The 19402-nt window shown below is 35.6% G+C and overlaps 2 protein-coding genes across 6 annotated transcripts in view; both read left to right on the plus strand.

The window, feature by feature from the left end:
• The window catches only part of LOC135680741 (EF-hand calcium-binding domain-containing protein 4B), a 32012-nt gene extending 18454 nt beyond the window's left edge, over positions 1-13558 (plus strand). For 3 of the 4 annotated variants that reach the window (XM_065194895.2, XM_065194893.2, XM_065194896.2), the window contains 15 exons: positions 966-1112; positions 1915-2005; positions 2258-2353; positions 2556-2618; positions 2863-2934; positions 3737-3852; positions 4534-4623; positions 5251-5572; positions 6320-6470; positions 6728-6809; positions 8373-8423; positions 9277-9391; positions 11046-11147; positions 11372-11448; positions 11772-13558. In XM_065194895.2, coding sequence (XP_065050967.2) covers positions 966-1112; positions 1915-2005; positions 2258-2353; positions 2556-2618; positions 2863-2934; positions 3737-3852; positions 4534-4623; positions 5251-5572; positions 6320-6470; positions 6728-6809; positions 8373-8423; positions 9277-9391; positions 11046-11147; positions 11372-11448; positions 11772-11880 — 1684 coding nt within the window. In that variant the 3' untranslated portion in view covers positions 11881-13558. The remainder of the gene's footprint in view (positions 1-965; positions 1113-1914; positions 2006-2257; positions 2354-2555; positions 2619-2862; positions 2935-3736; positions 3853-4533; positions 4624-5250; positions 5573-6319; positions 6471-6727; positions 6810-8372; positions 8424-9276; positions 9392-11045; positions 11148-11371; positions 11449-11771) is intronic. The other variant, XM_065194894.2, reaches the window with a different exon arrangement.
• A 4507-nt stretch (positions 13559-18065) lies between these two features.
• LOC135680740 (EF-hand calcium-binding domain-containing protein 4B) overlaps positions 18066-19402 on the plus strand; it is a 41420-nt gene continuing 40083 nt past the window's right edge. The window contains exon 1 of one of the 2 annotated variants that reach the window (XM_065194891.2): positions 18066-18264. The gene's annotated coding sequence lies outside the window, so the exon portion shown is untranslated. The remainder of the gene's footprint in view (positions 18265-19402) is intronic. The other variant, XM_065194892.2, reaches the window with a different exon arrangement.

The following is a 19402-nucleotide window of genomic DNA, read 5'->3' on the forward strand; positions in this document are numbered from 1 at the left end:
ACTTCTTTATACCTTATCAGGGATATAGAATTCGGGGAAAATTGAGTATATTTTTCTGTTGCAAACATCGCAAGGTACATCAGTGTGTTCTGTTCGGCGTATCGGATGCAAAACGTTTCGGGTGAGCTTTGTGTTGAGCTCCCAAAATATTACAGCTACTTCGAAATAGGATCGGCCGAATTGAGCTCGAAATGCGATAAATTTTGCCTGGTTAGGGGGACTGCAACCCTCCTGGCCCCTTTTTGTCTCCAAACCCTATAGAGTTCTGAATGTAAGTAATGTCTTGGCCATGTTCTGTGATTCGTGCCTTCTTCCTATGTATTCTGCCTTCACCTATCAGCGCAAACACTAGCTTGTAAATCTTGGGGTCTTAGCACCCTTACCAAACAATTCTACAGAGGATCGAATCAAACTTTTCTAAATTATATGAACATAATAAAAAGACAAATAACAAGTTATCATTAGAGAGGGGGGGCACAGGTTTTGTGCTAGCAGTGCTTGTAAATGGACCATAACTGAGGATTCAAATGTCTTCAAAAAATTTCTCCCCCAATTTTGCATTGTTCCAAGATCAAATAATTTCCTTTTCCAGAATCAGATGTTTATTAACAATAGTCAAATTTTAAAATAAAAGCACAGAAATCTCTTCAATTAAACAAAAGCTACCCGTAAGCATCTGCCATATCATTCCACTTTATTTCAGTAGCACTAATCTATTATTTATTACAACTTTTAAAAGAATTAATAATTTATAAACCTTTTTAACTAAATGACAATGTTTTCATTTATTTTTCTTTCTTTATAACCTGCAATTTGACGCCCTTTGTTTCCGATATACGGGAAAAACTTTGGCTGATTAACAAGCAATTTAACATGTCTTGCTGTAATAATACACTCTTTGTTTTCATATGGTTGGCTTTATTTCACGCTTTCTCGACACCTTTTCAAATTTCCGTGTTTTTTAGGAACCAGACCATTCGCTATTTATGGCAGCAACTATCCGTGTACAACTCAGATTTGGTCCAACCCTTTGAAGATTTTCTAAAAGGTGTTGTAGCAGAGTTCCAGCGTGCCTATATGAAATGCCAGGAATTGGATACGTTATTAAACAGGTACGAGTTTTTTTATCGTCGTCTTCATCATCATAATCATAACTAACATATCAAATAATTATGATCATAATAATCATCACCTATACCGCCTTCCACATCTCAGCCTCCATTCCAACTTGTAAGACAGAAATCTCTTTCCCAGTCCACCCACTTGCATTCGGTGTTTATCATTGCATACCACGTTCAAATCCATTTACAAAGAACGACTGTCGATTTGTCATTAATTCCCTACTTTTCCCGAAATCCCCGTTTGGTTTCCACGTTCGGATGCTTAGGTGGCCGAAAACCTGCATTTTAAATGGCGACTGCATAAACTTAAAAGGCATGAAATGATTGCTTCTTTTTGAGGGCGTATTACTTACGGCATCATTCAATTGCTGCTTGCGGTTTTTTCTGAACAGTATTAAGGTTTCACATGAGCATGTTGGTATTACTTAGATATTGCTTTGGGAACGTAAGTTAATCGACCTGTCGTTAAGGTATTATAGCATTGTGTTACGAATGGTGTATTTAATGCCCTAGAATGCCATGTATCTCACAAACCTAGGTATCAGAAATTTCTTTAGCTTTGTTCAAGCAAAAGCATTTCTTGCCTAAGCAGAGTCGCAGTTTAACCTTCACACTGAAATTATATGTACCCTCCCTAGTATTGGTCTTAAGCGCTAGACCAATCTCCCTCGTCTGAACTTTTTCTACCTTCATCGATGTATCCAAAATCATTCATAATTATTCATAATTATTCATAATTATTCATAATTATTCATAATTGTTCATAATTGTTCATAAATATTCATAATTTCAGCAAAGGTGAACAACATGAACGGGAGCTGGCTCGTGTTTATGAAGAAATGGATCAACTGCTTCTGCGTGAGAAAGAACAGCTGCAAGATAAGGTATTTAATGAAACTTATAGCTTTATCATTGATAAATACCCACAAATTTGGAGATCACTTTATATCAATGCCTCGTTGTCAGAGGCGCTAGCCTCGAAATACTGTTTGATTCCCAGGTCAATACTGCTCCAGTCTTAAAAGGTTTTACCAAAATTGATGCGAGTTTTTGATCTGAAAATGATTGCCTTCCAAAGCTTAGGGAGGTCTTGCACACGCTTTTGAAGTCACACACTATCTGTGTTATTTTTTCAGCACGGCGAAAGAGAAGAGCATCTTCGCGCTGAATTCAATCGCATTCTAGAAGCAAAAGAAAACGATTTGACGGACGCCCTGAAAATCAAAGCAGAGGTAGGCAAAAGTGTATTTTGTGACCCAAGTCAAGTTCCGTTGTAGTGGAATTTCAGGCTTAATGTTTGTATGTATTTATGTTATATTTTCAATATAAATGTCATCAGTGTGTTTGACAGCTATTCAAATCGCTTCGTTAGCTATTAAGTAATTCATTAATTGTATATCGGGTTGATAAAGTATATCACCTTTTACTTTTCAGGCTGAAGCAAAAATAGAAAGGTCTTTAGAAGAATTTCATCAACTGAAGGCATGGAAGGAGAGGGTCAGTTAAATGCAATCTTTGTTTTTGCTAAAGTTCATCAAATTGTTGGGTAAACATTGTATGAAATATTCCTCAAAAGGCACAGATTTTTATTTAACCAAACGGCAAGAGATGTACTATTTTGTGAACTATTGGAACACCCCTTAAGATTCATTTTTATGAAATGATGCTAAGTTTTTATAATTTTATCAGTACTGAAAAGGACACCATTTTCTTGTGAATAATATATCTTGCAATTTTCTAGCTTGAAAAACAACTGAATGCCGCAACAACCTCAGAAGCGCAACTAAGGAACGAAAATGATTGTCTATCGCAGGTTTGTTAGACCTTTCTTAGATTTTTGAAGAGGGACCAAAGTGGTCGATCCAATAATGGACTTAGGGAAAGCCATCGCTAGCTAGAAGAACTTTAGGCCAAGCTTCCAGTGATGACAGAATTTGCAGCAACTCTTCGATATTATTTGTCTGTGGCATTCTTTAATTTTTAATAAAGCTTCAATCATTGAGTTAAGATGTAAGCGTTCAACACAAACTTTGATCAAAAGAACCCTGTGAATGAAAACCCTAATGTTTTGGGGGCCTTGATGGTATCACGAATCCCTTTGGGTCTACTAGTAAGTCTCGAAAGTAGCGCAGTATGTATGGCAAATGAAATGACCCGTTATTGTAGATTTGGCCATCAGTTTCTTGTTTCCTTGTCTCTTACAGTTCATTTCTGAATATAAGGAGCAGTTTTTTTACATCAATGCTACTGCCATTTCTTCTTTCCAAAATGCACTAAATTCAGTTAGAGCAATGAAGCGTTGGCTTTTCGCTGAATCGAATAGAGTATTTGGTTGTTTATCAGACTTCAGTTGATTAGGCATTTAGTTACTTAGTGTCTGTAATAAATTTAACAAATGTTCGAAGGGCGCGCAAAGGGCAGGGTGGGGACTTGATCAAGCTCATCTCCATTATTTCCAAATTTTCTTTCGGGGACTTGGTAATTTTAGTCCTGCTTTTGACAGCTTCTTTGTTGGTAGGTTGCTATAGTAAAAGATTAGAAGCCTATCATGTCATAGCTCTACATTGTTATGCAGAACAGATTGCAGAAAATATTTAACCTTATTATTTTGATAGGAAAACCGCTTGCTGAGCGAGAAGTTATCACAGGTTGTCCAAAACTTTAGCGACATGCAAGAGCAGCTGATGAAACTATCAAAGGTTGCAGATGCCAATAGAGAGGATTACAAGCGGTTGGTTTTTAATTGAAAATGTTTGTCATTTGTTTTGATAGACTGATCAAGAATTAATCATGTTTTCGAAAGTGATTAGCTATTTTAATGATTTGCTGGCTAAGCAAGAAAAAAACTTTCATAAAACTTTTCATTTGTTTGATTTTCGTGTTTGTCTTATATGATCAGGTGATTACTGTAAATCATAGGATAATTCTAGTGCATGATCAAATTATTGATTTATTTGATCAAGTGATTTCAGTAGGTGATTAAAATATAGTTGCTTATTATCGAATGATATCAACCTGCGACTGGACATATTAAAGTTTTGTTCTTTTGCGAAGACAACCTTACAGAAATCTTTTCGGGCAAAATGCAGTTTCTAACAACTGATTTAAAGTGACCTTATATTATATAGAAGACATTTTACGATACATGCAGAAATACAATATCAAAATTTTTAATGAATGCAAAAACTTTTGTTCCGCCTGAATATGGGAAACCTGTAAGCTTCAAGAAGTTTCGTCAACAAGTATTTTATTTGCGTCCATATATTCCCAAAGAGTGGTAATTCAACTATTTTACTGACTGTATATCATTTCTTGTTCAATTGAAGTATATTAAGCTAGAAAAGATGTTTTCAGATTTTGTGTAGATTTTGTGTGCCCCTTTTATTCCATCTATCATTTCTCTTATTTTTAGATGTTTCAGAAAGTACCAAGATGCTTTGGAAGAGAGAGAGTATTTTGACATGAACATAAACAATCTTACTCAAGAGCTTCAGGATCTAAGGTAATGTCTTTCACTTTTTGTTACATTAGTTAACATCAGTGTTCTGTTATTTATTTTTCTAGAGAATTTCTAATCATTTCTTAAAACACGAGTGCAATGTGCATTATGAATTTGCAGTCATCTTCATTCAGGCCGTATGCCTGGAATCAGTTTGATCTCATATTTAAGTGACATATCTGAAGCTGTAATTGCGAGGATGGCCCAGTTGTTAAAAGGGCTGACTACAGACCCAAGGGTCCGTGGTTCAAGTCCCTGGCATGATCAAACTTCTACCCAAAGTGGGGAGAGTCACCAGCTCTCTGTAATTCCAGGCGTAGGAATCACGAGGTGTGGTCACATCGAGAGGAAGGACAAGGACACTGCTAGATAAGCATAAGCTTCTCAGTGTCCTAAAAACTACCTTCGGATGCTAGGTAGCATCAAATACAAATACAAAAGCTGTATATTTAAACTTATATTTGCATTTACTTGTTTTAACAGACCTCAAAACTGGAGCTTCTCACCTAGAAAAATATACAGCACCCTGATCAATTTTAGCCATGGATTGCTACATCTAGTTGCCGTCTATCAACAATGAAATATTTTCCAGTTTTACCACTTCTAAATGTCCTACTATCTCCATTGCAGAAACGCAAACAAGACATTGCAAGAACGCGTCGATATCAACTTAAACACCAGCATTCTATGGCGAGAAGGTCAAGTATCACCGCGATCCCCAAACAGTCCCGATCTGCAGCGTAAACGCGGGTCCCGAGTATTCGGTTTTCCAAATGGGATTATGCCTATTTCGAACAGCCAGAGGAATTCGCTTGTATCTGAACCATCATTTGATGAAAGCATTCCTGATGTTACCGTATCACACAATCCGCCTCTTCCAGTCCCAGATTTGATCCCATCCATCCCAAAAATACCCACTAGTCCACCAAAGACCACAAGTACCCCTGTAAAGGTAAAAATTTCATATCTATAATTAATTTTTTAAATTTTGTATATTATTTGATGTACTTGTTTTTGCCATCACCTTTCTATTTTTTTACTAGTTTGGTGAATTTTTAATAACCAAGCAACGAAAGTATATCACAATCTCCAGTAGTCCCTCTTATTTCCCCCTAATTGCCCCTCTAATTGCCCCTCTGTGTAATTACCCCTCTATGTAATCGCCCCTATTTAATTGCCCCTCTATTTAATTGCCCCTCTATGTAATTGCCACTCCATTTAATTGCCCCTCTTTGTAATTGCCCCTCTATTTAATTGCCCCTCTATTTCATTGCCCCTCTATTTAATTTCGCCTCTATTTAATTGCGCCTCTATGTGATTGCCACTCTATTTAATTACCCCTCTATGTAATCGCCCCTCTAATTAATTGCCCCTTTATTTAATTGCCCCTAAATTTAATTGCCCCTCTATGTAATTGCCACTCTATATAATAGAGACTGGTCGGATGGTTTTATCAGTAAAGATATTATGTCCAATTTTGATGTTATCATCTTTACGAAAATATTATCAAAATTAACGCTATTTTTGCAGATATATGATCAGAAAATATCTCAGCATGCCCTGTCTATTCTGACATGACAGTAGTCGACTCAAAGAAGCACAAAAAATAATCGATATAAGACAGTTCAAAAGCAACGGCCTATTGCCTCAACGGCCATTGTGATTTTGTAATCTTTTAACAATGCATCAATTTTCGTAGACTCCTATAATGACACCGAGAATGACACCGGTAATAAGCACTGGGCAGGAATACAAGGTCATTTTTGTTGGCGACGCAGCCGTTGGAAAAAGTAGTTTAATTCGAAAGATTAGCAGAGGGACATTTTCATCCCGAAGAGCGGCGACAGCAAGTGAGTCTGGTCACGGTACCATTTTTGATGAGTAGCCAAAGAAGAGACCGTTCATGACCCAAATGTATACATATTAATAGTTTGTATTGTGATTGTCGTGTGACTCTACTTGATACTAGTTTTAACATCGTCTACAATATGAAGTTTTGTTTAAAGGTTGCAATAATGCATTGGTTAAATATTGCTGCAAGAGTATGAGAAAAATAATGAACTATTGTCATTTAACCCTTTAATTTCAATGTTTACCTGTATTCTAGATCCAGATTGTCACACAAAGGTCGTAACAGTGAGCAATCAAAGTGTCACTCTGAATCTCTGGGATACAGTGGGACAAGAGCGGTATGTATTTCTAATACTGTGTTCCATGTTATTCAGTCTACTGCTGGTTACGACTGGTTATGACTGGTTACGACTGGTTACGACTGGCTGCATTTTGCAAAGCAATTTTATCGGACAAACAAGCAGGATTTTTATAACTAGATTTTCAAACAACATTTTAGAATTTTAGAATTCTGTCCATATGTCTCGTGTTTTGTTCACAATAAATTTTTGCAAAGCAACGTTGTCGCGTAATTTGTTGTCACATGGCTATTCTTACTGTCATGTGATTTTAACTGTGCTGGAAAGGGAAGAGACGAATAAAGCATTTGGTTTGTTAAATTTCATGTTTGTTTTCTGTCATGTTGAGTAACTTCCCAATGAGGCGCCGGCCGGAAAATTTCCAAGGCCTAGGACAAAAAGAGAGGTGGGGCCCAGGAGGTCGTCATTAAAACAGTTGGTATTGTTGCTATTATCCCCCCTCTCAGCCTGAGCCCAAGGGAAATCTGCCCCCTGCCACCTCTCGCTGGGGCTACAAATAGATGGAAAGGAATCAAAAGCGCAAGGGGGCTGCTGAGAGTAAAAGATTTGAGGCTGGTTATGAGCTCATAGTAAAGGCAGGTCTGTGATCATTAAGAGTTTACATGCAGAAGGGGGGGGAGGAGTACCTTTTCATATCGTTGCCCCCGATTTTCTTGAGAATATACGCAAGCTTTCCGTGTTAGGAATTGCTAAACTGCAGTAAAATGATGCACGGCCACTGTGGTTGAATATGGCAAAGGTTGCCATGCTCTGTATAGTGACTGTACTCGTATACTTGTTGTGAAGTGATGTCAGGTTGTCAAATAAACTGGCTTCCCAATCGTGTGGTGTGACGTCACAATTCTCTAAACTCTTCTTATCTGTGTATTTTCCTTTCTCCGTATATCAAGCTATTGTGATCAATCTCATTTTTGTCAAAATTTCGCTAATTTGTCCATTCATTGCATTCTTAATCTAAAGCTTAATTATTTCTCGTCACTATAATTCTTTTTATATGTTTACTTTGCGTAATTCACTGCTTCAAACTAGCACGATTTCACAATGTTTTCAAAAATTAAGTTTCTAAAAGTTAAGTTTAGCTCAAAAGCATTAAATTAATGCTATTTGCTAGCGAAATTTTTCATTTACATTTTACAGTTTAGTTCTTCGGCTAACTGTGCGAATATCCTCAAAAGTGTTTTTTGAAACCAGTTTTTTGAATTGAAATATTTGGACCATTGCGAATTTTCCTTAGTTATGTAGTTTCACTCGTGCAAACTCAACAAACAGCATTTTCAAATATTCAAGGCTTTCGCCACACCACGCCTAGTAGCAAAATATCAAAAGAAAAATGTTTAAAAGATAGGTAATGTCTTGGAATAAATTATGTTCTTTTTATTTGATTTAAGATGTCAAGCCTTTACGATATTAAAATTAATCAATTTTCATCACTAACATAAATTTGCTAACATACATTAACAACATATCAAATCGAATTGTTTGCACTTTAGTTAAATAAAGAATGCAGATGTCATCTTTTATTTTCTCCAATTTGATTTGAAGGCGTACTTACACACTTAAAGTTGAAGGTTTTGAGCAACAATTAACTTTCAGGTAATCATTTATTAATTCTTTGATTATTTTTTAATTTATTAATATTAATTATTGGTAATATAGATTTTTGTTTCAGAAGTAGATATTTTCCCATCAAGTTACTTTACATTCACATCATTAACCATACACTAACTGACCTCTTTTATCTTTCCTATTCTATTTTCCTCTCCCTTCACCTGCTCAAAATTGTCCTGTCAAACACCACATCGGAAGCTGCTGTCAGAAGAGCTTTTTAACTAGCCACTAGAAGGGTTTACCGATATTTTGAGTGATAAAAAAGCTGCCAAAAAAGGGATAGACAGAACAAAGCCAGTTAGTCAAGCCTGTCTTTTTATTGGCTAGCCTCGATTTCGAATCCTGGGATGACGGCTTCGAGATTCCGCACCTCTACCTCCATTTTGATAGTGACATCTTTGCTATTAAAGATAGGTCATATATTTAAATGGGGGAAGGGCCTGAGTGGTTGGACTACATGCCGGGTATAAGGCTGTGCCACAAAATCTTTAAGGAATCTAGTGGGTGCTAGATAAAAGACTTGGTGAAGTTACTGGGTGTAAATAATGGATGAAAGAATTAGATGAAAATATTGGCCAAAAATACTGGACGAGTGAAAATACTAGACGAAAATACTGGATGAAAATGCAAGGCGAAAATATACGTTTTTGTATCAAATAAAGTTTTGTAATCTTTTATGTATCATGCTTTTTCACAACTACAGCGCGCCTTTCTGAACAAACCATGTATGAGTCATTACCATGTATGAGGGGATGGAAATGAAACGTGTTTCTTGATTGCTCAGTTGGCAATCTCTGATTGAGTGAGCGGGAATCATTGATCTATTTCTCCTCCAAAGGTTCAACAGCCTGCCACCATCTTATTTTCGAAGAGCTGATGTTGTTGTTCTTGTTTATGACGTCATAGAAGAAATCTCCTTCCTCAATGTAAAAAGTTGGATAAAGACGATATATGTAAGCAATTACTTTATTTTTTATACTACAATGTTCGTTTATAACTATCTTTGCTTAAGTGTTTTTGCAGCACTAGTATTGGTCAGCTGTTTAACTAAATTAATGGGTCTTTAATTCAATCTTCTCACATTGGCATCCTAATGTTGTGTCAGCCTTTATTGGAGTTGTTCAGCCGCAGTCCGCTACCCCATTAGTTGAATTACATGAAAAATATTTCTAACAGTATAAAGAATGTAATATGTGGAAATGATCTGGTCCTCCACCTTAAACGTCCTGCATCTATCAGATTTTGTGGCTGAAGACACACATGTCTGTCAATTCTACAGAAACCAGACTTCTTAAACATCTGTATAAGCTGTTTTCTAATTGGGTAAGGACAACTCAAAGATTGCGACTCTGCCTACCTTGCTTTATTGAACCAGATCAAGCAATTTATTCTCTAAGTTGCTATGAAAAACGCTACTCTACTCTCCAAAACTCTATGAGTTACTCTTCTAGAATAATGTTGATTTTTTTGAAATGATCAGTAATTAAAACCTTGAGAAGAACAACTGAGACAAATGTAGCAATATATCTTGTTCTTGACAAAACTGCATTCAAAATGAATAAGTTATGTTAAAGTAGAATTATTACCCACCGAAATCTTTAGATTGTTCTCATAGTGCGTGACAGCTCTTATCTACCGTGTCCTTGGTCTTGTCTTAAATACTTAAGCTTTTTTTATAAGGACCATCTCCATTTGACCTCTGTGTACAAAACTAGTAATTAATCTTAGTACGTGATTAAACTTCATCTTTGTATTTCTTAGGATCATTTGAGTGTGAATTTTGCATGTACACGATAAGAAGTGAATTAATATGCTAAGACTTGATTTGAGGAAGATAAGAAGATGCTCTAGTAAATTTTTCACATGTTTTAGAATTCGGGGCCTTTTATGAATTAGTACGAACATTAGGGCATTATAGGCTCCTGGATAGTGTTCTCTTTGGTTTAAGATGCTTTTAAACTAAGTCAAACTAGAAGGTTTTCTGGTGCTTTAAAATGACCACTTTCACTGTATAATGAAGATCGGGCGAAAGCTTCAACGTGACAGGCAAATGTATTTATAATGTATAAAAAGCTGATTGGAGTGTCAAAAAATTTCTCTCTTAGTTCTCGTTTATATTTCCTCTTTCTACATTTTTTCTTCATTACAATTTTTCAACTGAAATTTTTGGTAATCGAGAGCAATTCGCACCCTTAAGGAATGGTTTGTTTGGTTTCGCGTTTTGTGTTAGCACTAGAAACTGCGATTCAGGGAGTACTAACAATCTGGATGCAAGTGTAGGTTGAAGACCATTTCATTTCCATATCTTTTGAGATTATTTCCCTGTGACCTGATGAAGTTTTTAAAACTGCCATAAGAATAGCAACATGTGCAGTTGAATCAATACACAAATAAAAGGAAGCAAACTTCAAATTTAGAAATCTAAGTAACTAACTGTAGAGAATTATTATATTAATTGAATCTATTAAAAACACTTCAGGCATATTAAGAAAGCAACTGTTTTACACCTTGCTAGAAAAATGTTTCAAAGGGGTTTTTTGATACAAAATTCTAATCTGACTACATGCAATATATGAATTAGAATTTGATTTTTTTTCTTATCCACAGGAGTATACCGACGAAAATGTTCTATTAGTATTGTGTGGAAATAAAGTTGATTTGGATCACAAGAGGAAAGTCAAGGAACAGAGGGCCGTGAATCTAGCAAAGGTGTGTCTCTTTGGTGTTAGCTGTTATATTTGGTATAAACTTATATTCTTGGGGAGACGAATAAGAGAAGTGTTTAATGAGTGAGGCCGGGTAAGGCAACCCCTATGTCAAAGATGCTGCATAATATTTATCAAGTTCAATGCGCAGGCTCAAAGACTCCAATGTATGTAAATTCTATTGAATTTTTTCAATAACACTGAATCCAAATTTGGTTCTGTTTTCAGCTCAACGATGCAATTTTTGTCGAATCAAGTGCCAAGACCGGTTATAATGTACCAAAACTTTGTGAAACTATCGCGAGGTATTTTGAAACTTTTTCCTTTTGAATCTGTTTCGTTAAAAGCTCTTAACTGAAATTCTTGTTTCTATACACAAAGCTGATTTTTCCTGGCCTACTTTAAATTTGCTAAATAGATTAGATACTTAAATTACTGCCAAATTTTAAGTTACATTTCCGCTTGACTCACAAACACATTGATTCAAGATTTGAAATTTTCTTTGAATAATTTTACATTCAGCTGCAATAAAAAAAGTTGGTTAGTAATTATAGCACAACAATTTTAGGTATTATACATATATAATTATGATTCTGTCTTTAATTACAAAACAATTATTTTCTTTTAGTACCCTGCTCGAGAGAGATGACACAGTTCTTATTAGAGAGAAAAGCGTTAAGATATATGAGCAAGATTTATTAAATATGTCAAAGTCATCGATGAAAACGTGTTGCTGATCAAAATGATTCAAGAGGGTGATCATGCCAACTGAGGGCCAAAAGTTGCGTCACGTGACAGGCAAGCACAAGACTAAGAAGGGAGAACCTTGTCTCGTGAGAGAAACGGGACCAAAAGGAATTTTGCTGAGCAGTACTGGTAATGTGGAATTGATTGGAAAAATTCATCATCAAATTCATTCCCTTCAGTTAAAATGATCTGAAAATCGATGTACTACCCTCTTTATGCTGGAGGATATGCCACAAACGATTGCCTTGGCACATTGTAATCCTAGGCTCGTAATAACGAAGTTGTCGCTCAAGTGGCGTTAGAATTTCTATCGTCTCAGTAGTGACTAATGAATATGGTGATCGGAGATACGTGCCTAGTATCAAATACCTCGTTCGCCTTGGGACCTATTGCTTGCATTTGCTTACTGAGTATCATTCTCGGTGGCATTTATGATTCAAGAAGACGTTTGATTGTATGGTGGCATGTGCGTCTGGTTTTATGTGTACAGCTTTAAATCCCTTGACAGATACAATAAGTGTGTATCAGCAATATTCAAAATGAAAAGCCCAAGTGGTTATACTCACGCACGCAGGGGGCTGTTTATTATTGTGGAACGATTATTTTGTAGAAGTTTAATTAGGAAAGTAGGCATGGCCTAGGCAGAAGTTTCACCCCGCGAGAAAATAGATGTATTGTAAATAAATGAGGAAGTTGATAAAGAAATAAGGTAGGCGAGAACCATAAATTGTTTTTTACAAGATTTTGTATTTTATATACATAGTTTGGTGTAAATCTTCATTATCTGAACGAAAATTTTGAATAATGTGTCAGTATTGAACCAAGTATTAGCCACAAAGACCTTCGTTAATTTGCAAAAGGCATCGCCATGCAAGTTTCGTCTTCTGTCAAGCTCCGTCAAGTTTTAGGTCTGTTGATTTAACTCTCATTTTCACATCGCACGCTTTATTTATTCGTTTTTTACTTAAAATTTCATTCTTTCCGTTCGGGAAAGAGAAACATCTAGTTTTAGTACAAAACACACAGTCACTTACATCTACGCTTTGTTGCTTTCTATCTTTCTATATAGTTTTTTATCGCCAAAATAGATTTTATAAAACGCAAATTCAATATGTGATTTAGTTTTAATCAGGATGGCCGCTGCAAATAAATCCGCAAAGAGACAGGTACGGACTGGCCCTGCCTTGAAAAGAGACCTTGCGGATCAGAACTATTTCGGCTTTGTTTTCTGTACCCGTTAAGGGACACTTTCACCAATGGACCCTTTTGGATCCGTTTGGGCCCCCTTCGCAACACATTCTTATATGTATTGTTGGCCTTAAACATGGAGAGAAAGCCCTTTCTTTGCTTACTTGTCCAGGCGTTTTTAAAAACACAGGCTCCTAATTTTTTTTGGTAATAATGATGTTTCTGGAAGGTATGTAATTTCGGAATAATGCCTTTTAAACACCGAAAATTCAGTTTTTTTCTCAAGGCAACTTTGCCTCAGCAGCAATTCCAGCTTCGTAACATTGCGTTTGCTACATGCATGTCACCGAAATTTTTCCCGCCTTTTAATACTTACAAACCACTGTTATTTATTTTGTGCAATCGGGTTTTTATTTTGAAATACATAGTATAGTTTTATAAATTTTGTAAATTATTCGATGAAAAATTCCCTTAAAAATATACTGTTTTTATCTTTTTGTGTCCCACTGCACTACTATAGGTGTCCCACATTGCTGCAGGTGTCTTGCTATGCTGGCTAGCCTTAGCTTGTATATGAATTTTCTTTAAACTCCAGCGTTCGTAATAGCGACCCTTTGTCGCTGAAAACCTGTGGAAAGTTAAAGAAGGCGGTGAAAATATTTCTAATTTACTTGAAAAAACCCACAGGAACACAACATGGTCAAAGAGAACGAACTTGGATATGTAATCATCCTCATTTTTAGAAAGCTCAGACTGTTCAAGATAAATTTTACTACAATGGCGTTTTTGTATACTTTGGTGTATTTCTTTTTGCGAAATTGGCTTCAAATCAGATCGTCATTTCCTCCGAAATTGAGTTCATTCTTATTCTCAATATCACGTTCAAACTTTGAAAAAGAACATGAAATAGTTCTAGAATGGCTCTAAACAAGGTTATGTTTGCAAAAATTTCTTTGGCTTCGTCCTAATCCCTACTTTGGGCTGACAGTCTCTCAAACCCCTAACTTTTAAATCTAGCCATGCCTTCCTACATTTCCTTATTTCGATCACTGAAATTCTCCAAAAGTCATTTGTGACTAGAAGTTTAAACACGATTTAACTAACAGCAGTTGCCAATGCAAAAACCGGAATAAACAAAGTACTGAAAATTCATATTTAAAATAAAAGGCATCTTAAACCAGTTTATCGTGCAAACAAAATATTCTGCTTTTATCGTATGAAGATCTTGCCATTAAAAGTAAATAAAAACATCCCTCTTATGAATCCGCAGTTTCCAAAAAAAAGTCTGAGACCACTGCTATTGCAGCTCCGGAGGCGCTTCATGCCCAGCTCTCTCTTCCACAGTTTGAAAATTTGGCGCGGTCAGTTGTTTGAACAGTTGGCGGGATAAAGGCGTGATTGATTTACTGCCAGCTAGATCAGACAAAGTTTAGAATTTGTTGGAATTCCATTTTCATTTGTGTGCAAATCGTTGCTTGGTAAAACGATTGTATCTGTGTTGGTATTACTCAAATTTTTTTAGCTTTTGAAGTATTTGCAACCGCTTGGCTTGAAATAAAATTCTTAAAATTAGCGGCATTATGCAGTGAAAACAATAATCCACCATTAATTGTGTATCGTGTAACTAGCAAAGTCTAGTTCAGTCTCAAACATATGCTATTGATTCGTAAGTTGATATGAAAACATTATACTCTAGGTATCATAAATTTTAGTGTTTTTACGTTAATCGCTGTTTCAGCAAAACCAATTTTCATGTAATGTGAGGCTTCAAAAGGCATTTTAAGTGTCTCAAAACCTAGATTTTGGGGAAAAAATAACACTATGAAATCTTCATAATGCTATAATATCACGTCTTGATCTTTTGATGATTAATTCTTGGTTATTTCTTGGTTATTTGTTGATTGATTATTTCTTGCAAAAGAAAAGAGAATCATAAAGACTCTTTGGTGATTATTATGAAGTTTTTGCATCATTATTTCAGAAATGATGACTATAGCTGAAATCGATTCAAAATGCTTGATTCGTGTGGAATTGAAATGCTGCCATGTAAAAAAAGAATTGCTCGAAAACGTTTGCTGGACTCAAAAAACCTCCAAACTACGAAGGTTTGTTTTTTATTGGAGAGATACATAAATTTTTTCAAGCAAAACTAAGCTGTACTCATGCTAGATAAATGATCATTTTTGCGATTTTTTGCTGGTTTTCCGCTTCTACAAGTTTCTTTATATTTTTTCAAATTTCTAAATGCTAAAGAGCTAAAAAACTAAACACATAAACACCAAGATAACGAAAGCCTTTCCAATATGTAGAAGTGCCAACAGAAAGCTCTCACAGGCAACATAACACAGTATATCATAACAATCAACAAAAGAATCATTTTCATCCCATCTTTAAAAAAGTTATTTCCAAGTATCGCCTCTTATTTTTGTCATCTCAGGACTCAGTTTCTAAAGTTGGTTCCTAAGAGAAGAAGATGTGTGTAACAGGGGGTTTTGTCCCAAAGAATATAGTTGTGAAATTCCCCTTTATGCCCTAAGAGTTCCCTGCAGGTTAGTCTATGATTCCACACTAGTAAGTGCTAAAATTGTTTTGAAAAGTATTGTGACTCAACTCAATTTGCTCTTCGTTTGAATTAGCTCCTTTATGCTCTAACCTACTTGCAACTTTCTTTGCCTCATTTCTGTTAACAAGCCTCCCTCTCTCTCACAAGTGTATAAGCAAACAGGCGTAGATGTCCTAAGTTCGGAAATAATGCAAATAAATTGAATTTTTTTAACATATTCTAAAATCACATCCAGAAACACCCACAACTGTAAAAAATTAACTGTAATTTTGAGAAACCGTTTTTAAAGAAACTTCCAAGTTTCATTGCACTATGACAAAATGATTTTGAATAAAGAAAAAAGTTCGAAAATCAATATAGCACAGTCATAGTACAACCCAGCTCTAAACAATCAAGGATCTTGAAAGTTTACGACCAAGAACGAAAGACAGACAGACAGCAAGAAAGATCGTTGTGAAAACAGAAATTGACTTGCAGTTTTCCTATACGGAGCTAGCTATTATAGAAGTATACAGAAGTAGAAATTATTTGAAAGATCCTCTGAATTTTAATGCAAATAGATTTTAGTGTATACAAAGACGTGAAGAAAATGATGCAACTGATAAGGCCGTGAAAAGGTCAAAAGCCTTTCGAAAACAGCAACCTTTGAATTCATCAAAAATCATACCATATATTGCGTTACATATAATATTCGTTGTGGATGAACATTACAAGTAAAACATAAACAAATGGGAGACAATTGAAGAATTAAGCTGGCTGTATGACCCTTTTATTGCAATGGCTATGCACTATGATAGCAAGATCTGTAGATATTCATGCAGTATTCTATATTTAAATAAAAACCATTGGCGGCTCAAGCCTGGGATTAGTGAGGGGGACAAAAGGTGTGTCAGGGACCACACCCTTTTGGTCCACACCCTTTCCCCTGTTTGAAATATTTTTTTTCTGGAGAAAACATCTCTTGTCTCCCTAGAAATGTCATTTAAATGTGACGATCTAGATAACGTACAAACCCCCCCCCCCCCCCCGAAGTTTTCTCATAAGGTTTGCAAGAATCTCAAGGACCAACTTTCTGAAAAAGTGGGGGGAACTAGCCACGCTCCCCCCTCTCGGTATCTCGATGTTTTAAATTGAGTGTGTTCATATAGAAAAGAGAAAGTGTGTAATACATTGAGAATATGCTTTGAGCAGCTTGCAGTTAAGGCTTAAAAAGGTCGACAAAATGGCATGTTGCTGGAATATTTGCACAGCTGTTTAAAGCCCCATGGAAACACCAAAAATTATTTGAGTTCAAAAGACAATGGCTTCGAACTAGCAAATGAAAGATCAGGATCAGTATCCAGCGAAAACTAAGGGCCAGTTACTCGTGTACGCCATTATTCCTTTGTTAAAAGTAAAGTTTTAGCGAATGTTGATTCAGCTGTGCTTTGTACTCACCGTCTCTGTCTTGGACATGGAAGTTCCTTGAGTAACGAATAGCCCCTTCAAACCCTAGTAACTTCCCAAAATCGGGCTTTACACGATATCTTTAGAAGGGGCTCGAGACTGCAATATACGGACCTTGGGCTGTGTCATATGAAAGGATCTTCATATTTTCAGAATCAATGCTGTCTTCTTTGTTCCATAAATTTAACTGATCTTTATAATGAACAAGAAAAAAGTATTCTAGGCATTGGTCAAGCTCACGGTTGTGCCATTACATCAATAGATATCCTCACTGCACAAACATGTTTAAACTATTTTGCTGTTCTTTGCAAGTTTGTTTCTCGCACCATTACTGCTTGTCAAGCGAGCAACTCTCTGCATAAGCGATTATCAAGAGTCGAAAGTCTACCCAGCTTTGGCAATTTCTAACTAACTAAAAACTTAAGTAGAAGGAAATGCGAAAATAAGCGAATTAGAGAACTTTGACTCCCTTGTAATTCTTGTGAACTTTGACTCCAATAGATATGTAATCTTATAAAAGAAAAGTTTTAAAGAGTTGTTAATAAAGATTGCCTGTTGCAAAAACGAAAGTCTGTCTTCTTTCAATAAATATTGCCAAACTAGATAGTTCTTGTTTGTGGACATCACTGTTTCTAACCAATGCCTCAAAGGTTCTACCTAAGCAAAAGTTATGACTTGCATCGAATAAAAAGGTGCAGAGAGGCTTTTTTAGTTGCCCTTGTTAAGCCTACAGGCAGAACTTCAAACCTGGAGATCTGACATTACATTAAGAGACTACTAGCAATTTTTTCAGGGGTATTTTCTTCAGAGGCATTTTTATAAATCTCGATTCAGTATTCTTTTTAAACAAAGAAATGCTAAGGAGATTTCAGTCAAAGAACATTAGATGTATTGATGAATTTCGTGAGACCCTTTAATACAGGATATTTGTAAATAAGATGGGTTTACATAAGGTTTTTATTAACATAGCTAGAAACAATAGAACCAGAAAACTAAATGTTTGTCGCTGAGATTTGTCTATTATTTTGGCAGGTACTCTCTTATCGTCAAAGAAAAGGCTTTTATTTCATCTCCGAGTGAATAAATTTGTTTTGAAGCAACTGACAAGGAAAAGAGCAGTGAGCACATCTTAATTAAAAACATTTGAGAAAGTTCGCTGTGATTTTATGGATTCGAGGTGAGTCTACGATATTTTTATGATCGTTTCGCCCTTTCTGCTATGTTTAAACTGAATAAAGTATGTGAATCTTTTAGAGGGAAATGCATTAAATAAAGGATTTTGAAAATCGCAAATATCTTACATAAAAGTTACTCCACCAATCTACAAATATCCACCGAGCTGATATGGAATTTTTATCCTATCCACTATCAATCGCCCATAACCATGCCTTAAGGTAAGCTGATATCCAGAAAATTTCGTTAAACCCTTTAGGCAATCCTTAGAATGTTATGTTATTGCGCTACCGAGAATGACTTAAAAGCTATGTGAATTATGACACGTACCACAATATTGCAATATTTCATGTTATTTTAGAAAGTTTCAATTGATTGCTCAACTGCTTAATAATCGCTCGGTTACTTATACAAGGCATAGAAAAACTGTCAATAAAATATAATTAATTGCGATTAAGCATTACCAACGCACAAACGTCTTGTTCAGGCTTTCCACGCGGAAACCTACACACGCGTGATGTCGTGTGAATTATCGATAAGATCGTTGGAATAACGGTCTTAAAGTGGTGACTGTCGGCAAAAGTTATTTTGATATAACACTGCTATGAATGTGCTGGTTAGTTCAAAATTGAAAATCTTTACTTGGTCTTTCAACCCGCTTGGCTCTTTTGATTAAGAAAGTATGAATAATTGTGTTTTTGGTTGCGATTTAAGAAGTAGTAATTTCTATAAATCTGATCAAATAGCACACGATAAAAAAAATTATCATCTAGAGCTTCCATTACACCATTTGAAAGCAGGAGTTGCTATCAAAACCAAAGTGCAGGGTCTAGAAATGTCACAAATGTAATGCTATACTATGAATGCAATGACAGGCCATTTCAGCATCAAAGATTGAAAATATGTTTGTATTATCTCATATCATTTAAACTTTTATAATACATCGCCATTTGGAATCAAAATCTATCGAAAATGTTATAACAACAACGATTACGATTAATAATTGAGAAGTAATAAGCATAAATGATTTTTGGTAATAAGCATAAATTATTTCATATTTTTTCATCGTTTTTCACCGAAATTTCATCGTGGATTTCTAATGATTTTGGCCATAGTATCATGGTACTGTGCACTGACCCTAC

The sequence above is a fragment of the Rhopilema esculentum genome, chromosome 18, assembly GCF_057945365.1.
Source record: "Rhopilema esculentum isolate cy_ngs chromosome 18, ASM5794536v1, whole genome shotgun sequence".
In the NCBI taxonomy this organism is placed as follows: Eukaryota; Metazoa; Cnidaria; class Scyphozoa; order Rhizostomeae; family Rhizostomatidae; genus Rhopilema; species Rhopilema esculentum.